Source organism: Tupaia chinensis, unplaced genomic scaffold (genome assembly GCF_000334495.1).
Source record: "Tupaia chinensis unplaced genomic scaffold, TupChi_1.0 Scaffold113341_1, whole genome shotgun sequence".
Taxonomy (NCBI): domain Eukaryota; kingdom Metazoa; phylum Chordata; class Mammalia; order Scandentia; family Tupaiidae; genus Tupaia; species Tupaia belangeri.
Window position 1 is genome coordinate 1 of NW_006173625.1, and position 290 is coordinate 290.

A 290-nucleotide genomic window follows, 5' to 3' on the forward strand; every position below is an offset into this window, starting at 1 on the left:
GTGGCCATCTTCCCCTACTTCATCACCCTGGGCACCGAGCTGGCAGAGCAAGAACCAGGGGGCGCAGGCGGGGGCGGCCAGAACGGGCAGCAGGCCATGTCCCTGGCCATCCTCAGGGTGATCCGCCTGGTCCGGGTGTTCCGCATCTTCAAGCTCTCGCGGCACTCCAAGGGGCTGCAGATCCTGGGCAAGACCTTGCAGGCCTCCATGCGGGAGCTGGGGCTGCTCATCTTCTTTCTCTTCATCGGCGTCATCCTCTTCTCCAGCGCCGTCTACTTCGCGGAGGCTGA

At 64.5% G+C, this 290-nt stretch overlaps 1 protein-coding gene across 1 annotated transcript; it reads left to right on the forward strand.

Annotated features, from left to right (window-relative positions):
• Nucleotides 1-3: 3 nt before the first annotated feature.
• LOC106736244 (potassium voltage-gated channel subfamily A member 5-like) lies at nt 4-285 on the forward strand (the record flags this gene model as incomplete). Its single annotated transcript, XM_014592572.1, has 1 exon — nt 4-285. A coding segment is annotated over one exon (282 nt), but the record flags the coding sequence as incomplete, so codon positions are not given.
• Between the last annotated feature and the right edge of the window lie 5 nt (nt 286-290).